We start from the raw sequence: 2,897 nt of genomic DNA on the forward strand, positions 1-2,897 counted from the left end.
TGTGTGTGTGTGTGTGTGTGTGTGTGTGTGTGTGTGTGTGTGTGTGTGTGTGTGTGTGTGTGTGTGTATATTTGTTTTTGCAGCATAGCAAGGACATCCTGTTTTAATCCGCAAAATGGGGACATATTTGGGAAGTGAGGACATTTTCCCGGTCCTCACTTTTTTTTGCAGCTCTACTGCTCTCTACTAGTCAGGTTTAGAGGGGTGGTGAGAATACAGTTTTGGTTAAGGTTAGGAATAGACTAGTAATGGTTAGGGTTAGGGAAAATGTCTGGGTTAGGCATTAATGCAGTTACAAAAATGAATGGATGTCAATATAAAGTCCTCAGTTTGATGGAAGTACAAGGATGTGTGTGAGAGAGAGTGAGGGGTGCTAATGAGTATAAATAAAAGTGATAAGAGTGTGTTTCCTTCAAAGCGAAACTACAAAAACAACAATTATTTAATGAACTTACTTTCTGAAGCTCCTTCAGCAAACCCAATGTCCTCCTCTTCCTCAACCTGGAAAAACACAAAATACAAACGTTTTAAGATGACTAAATTTGATTAATTATAAAATTAATTTAAAAAGCCCGTCAACAACACAAAGCTAAAACCTTTTACCATCTGATGAGATATTAATATGTAGCTGAAAATGATGACTTTAGGGCTCAAATACTCTTTGCCAAGATGCCAAATCAACTTCATGTTTAAATGCTGATTCATTCATTTATTTGTTTTCTTTAAAGGCTAATGAATCATTCAACTGGAGCATCAGTTATCTGAGCTGTGACATCAGGTTTGAAAACTGTGCAGCACTTTTCAAAAAACAGAAAAACAAATCTGCAACAAACAACTATTGTCTTCATCGCCTCCACGTTTTCTTTCACTTCCCACTGAAAACCGTTTGATTCGTTAGAAAGAATGCTGAGAGTCTGGCACCCTTCTGAGGAGAAAATCATACATCTTTGTGTTAAACAGTCTCCCACACTCAGATCAGGTAATTCWGATAAAACGCTTCTGTATTTTATTTAAGAGCAACTCAGAAAAGAGCAGCACAAAATAAAAACAGGAAAGTGTTTTTTTTTTTTTTACATTTTTTTCATGTTAGAATGCAAATATCTTTAATTATTGTCTGAATGTTCATCTACACCTGATCAGATGTAACAGGATTCAAGAAGGCTGCCACAGGAAACTGACCTTAAAGTAGACAACGTGTTATTTTTAGACAATCTATAAATTTATCCTCACTTTGGAGCAACTCATAACTCAAGCAGATCTATTTCTCAAAAATACGTGCAACAGATTAAAATAAATTACAGCAAAAACTAGCCTACATGTAGCTTAAAAGGTACTGAAATTAGCACAAAGACACAGAAAGAACACATTTGCTGAATTGTGCAGTAAGAAACTGAAATTATCACAAAAAGTTYAACTAGTCAAATTAGCTAAAACAYAGCGAAAAACACAAATAGCTAAAATTAGCAGAAAGCAACAGAAAAAAGCTTAAAATAGAAGAATAGCTGAAAAGTTAAAATGATAGCTAATAAAGTTAAATATCTCAAAAAGTATAAATTGCTGAAATACCAAATGTCCTGAAGAAGCTGAACATTTTGAGATTTCAATTATTGAAATATAACAAAAATTGAGGAATAAGTTATGTGCCAAAAAATGTGTAGAAGAAAACCATTTTTCTTAATATTGATAAGACATAAGGTGGTCATAAAATGACAAATTATTTCAACTGTTTGAAAATATTTAAGTTTCTCTCACGAGTTGAACCCCTCTCTGAGATAAAGGTGCGCAAAAGTGAACTGAAGCTCTAAACTGTTTTCAGAATTTATTTTMGCTCGTTCAGCAAAGTGGCAGAAAACATGTCAGGAAACAAACGTCTGAAAGAAAAGAAAAACAAACTCCCCTGACATTTCGTTTGTCTGCCTGCAGAGAGGCCGGCCTGACGTGTAGCGGGGATCGGTGGGGCAAATAAAAAACAAATAAAAAATAAAAAAATGAGCGCTGTTGGCGATGAATAAATGTTGCCAGTGTGGAGGAGGAGTGCTGGGTGTCAAGCTTGGCAACTTCATCCACCAACTGGTCTGATAAATCAGAGGCAGAAACACATCCACAGCACGCAGCGCGTCCACGTGATGCAGACACAGGAACACAAAAATATCTGTTAATAACTGATAAACGCTGTATGTGTACAGTATATGTGTAAAAYCATGGGCTCATATAATAGAAACATACAAAACACATTTTACCCACATAAACAGGAAGTCCGCATTTCAACATTGGAGTCACAATGTAAAACAATCATATTAGACTTTTTATGGTATATTTTATTACATGGGCTAAAAACAGAAAAAAAAAACATGGGCCACTGCACTGGCTGCTAACAATCATAAAAAAAACTTTACCTAAACATTATTTGTATTTCTTGTATTATTTCATTGCATTTGGCTGGTAGCCCTCAATAACAGCCTAGTAAGAGGGGGGCAACATGGAGACCTTCAGGTTCTCTTCACAAAAATRGCTTCCTTTACTCTTCTCTCAAACCAACGTTCCTCTCTATCAAGGRTGAGAACAATTCCTTCTTGCAAGAGTAACAGCTGGCCTACAGATGAGTGTAAACTGCAGWGTCCTGRTCTGATGATGMTGCTCTTCTGTGCTGGGCCATCCTTTTGGYGGCTGCTTTGTTTCCCCAATGTAGAACTGGKACTGGGTGAACTCTTCGCTTGGAGAAAAGACAAAACACTTCAAAGAAGAAGAACTCATCTAGAAGACCTGACTCCACTTTGTTAGCTTCYTCTACCTGGAKTATTGAGATGCGTCAGGATTAGGGATGCACCAATATGAAAATTTCAGCCGATATCGATATCCGATATAATTATTACCGTATTTTTCGGACTATAAGCCGC

At 36.6% G+C, this 2,897-nt stretch overlaps 1 protein-coding gene across 1 annotated transcript in view; it reads right to left on the reverse strand.

Annotated features, from left to right (window-relative positions):
* ak5 (adenylate kinase 5) overlaps positions 1-2,897 on the reverse strand; it is a gene marked incomplete at its 5' end in the record, with an annotated part of 80,360 nt that overhangs the window by 26,617 nt on the left and 50,846 nt on the right. Inside the window, 1 exon segment of the mRNA XM_014013014.1 lies at positions 456-501. Within this exon segment, the coding sequence (XP_013868468.1) occupies positions 456-501 (46 nt within the window).

This window comes from Austrofundulus limnaeus, unplaced genomic scaffold, assembly GCF_001266775.1.
Source record: "Austrofundulus limnaeus strain Quisiro unplaced genomic scaffold, Austrofundulus_limnaeus-1.0 Scaffold97, whole genome shotgun sequence".
NCBI classification, from domain to species: Eukaryota; Metazoa; Chordata; class Actinopteri; order Cyprinodontiformes; family Rivulidae; genus Austrofundulus; species Austrofundulus limnaeus.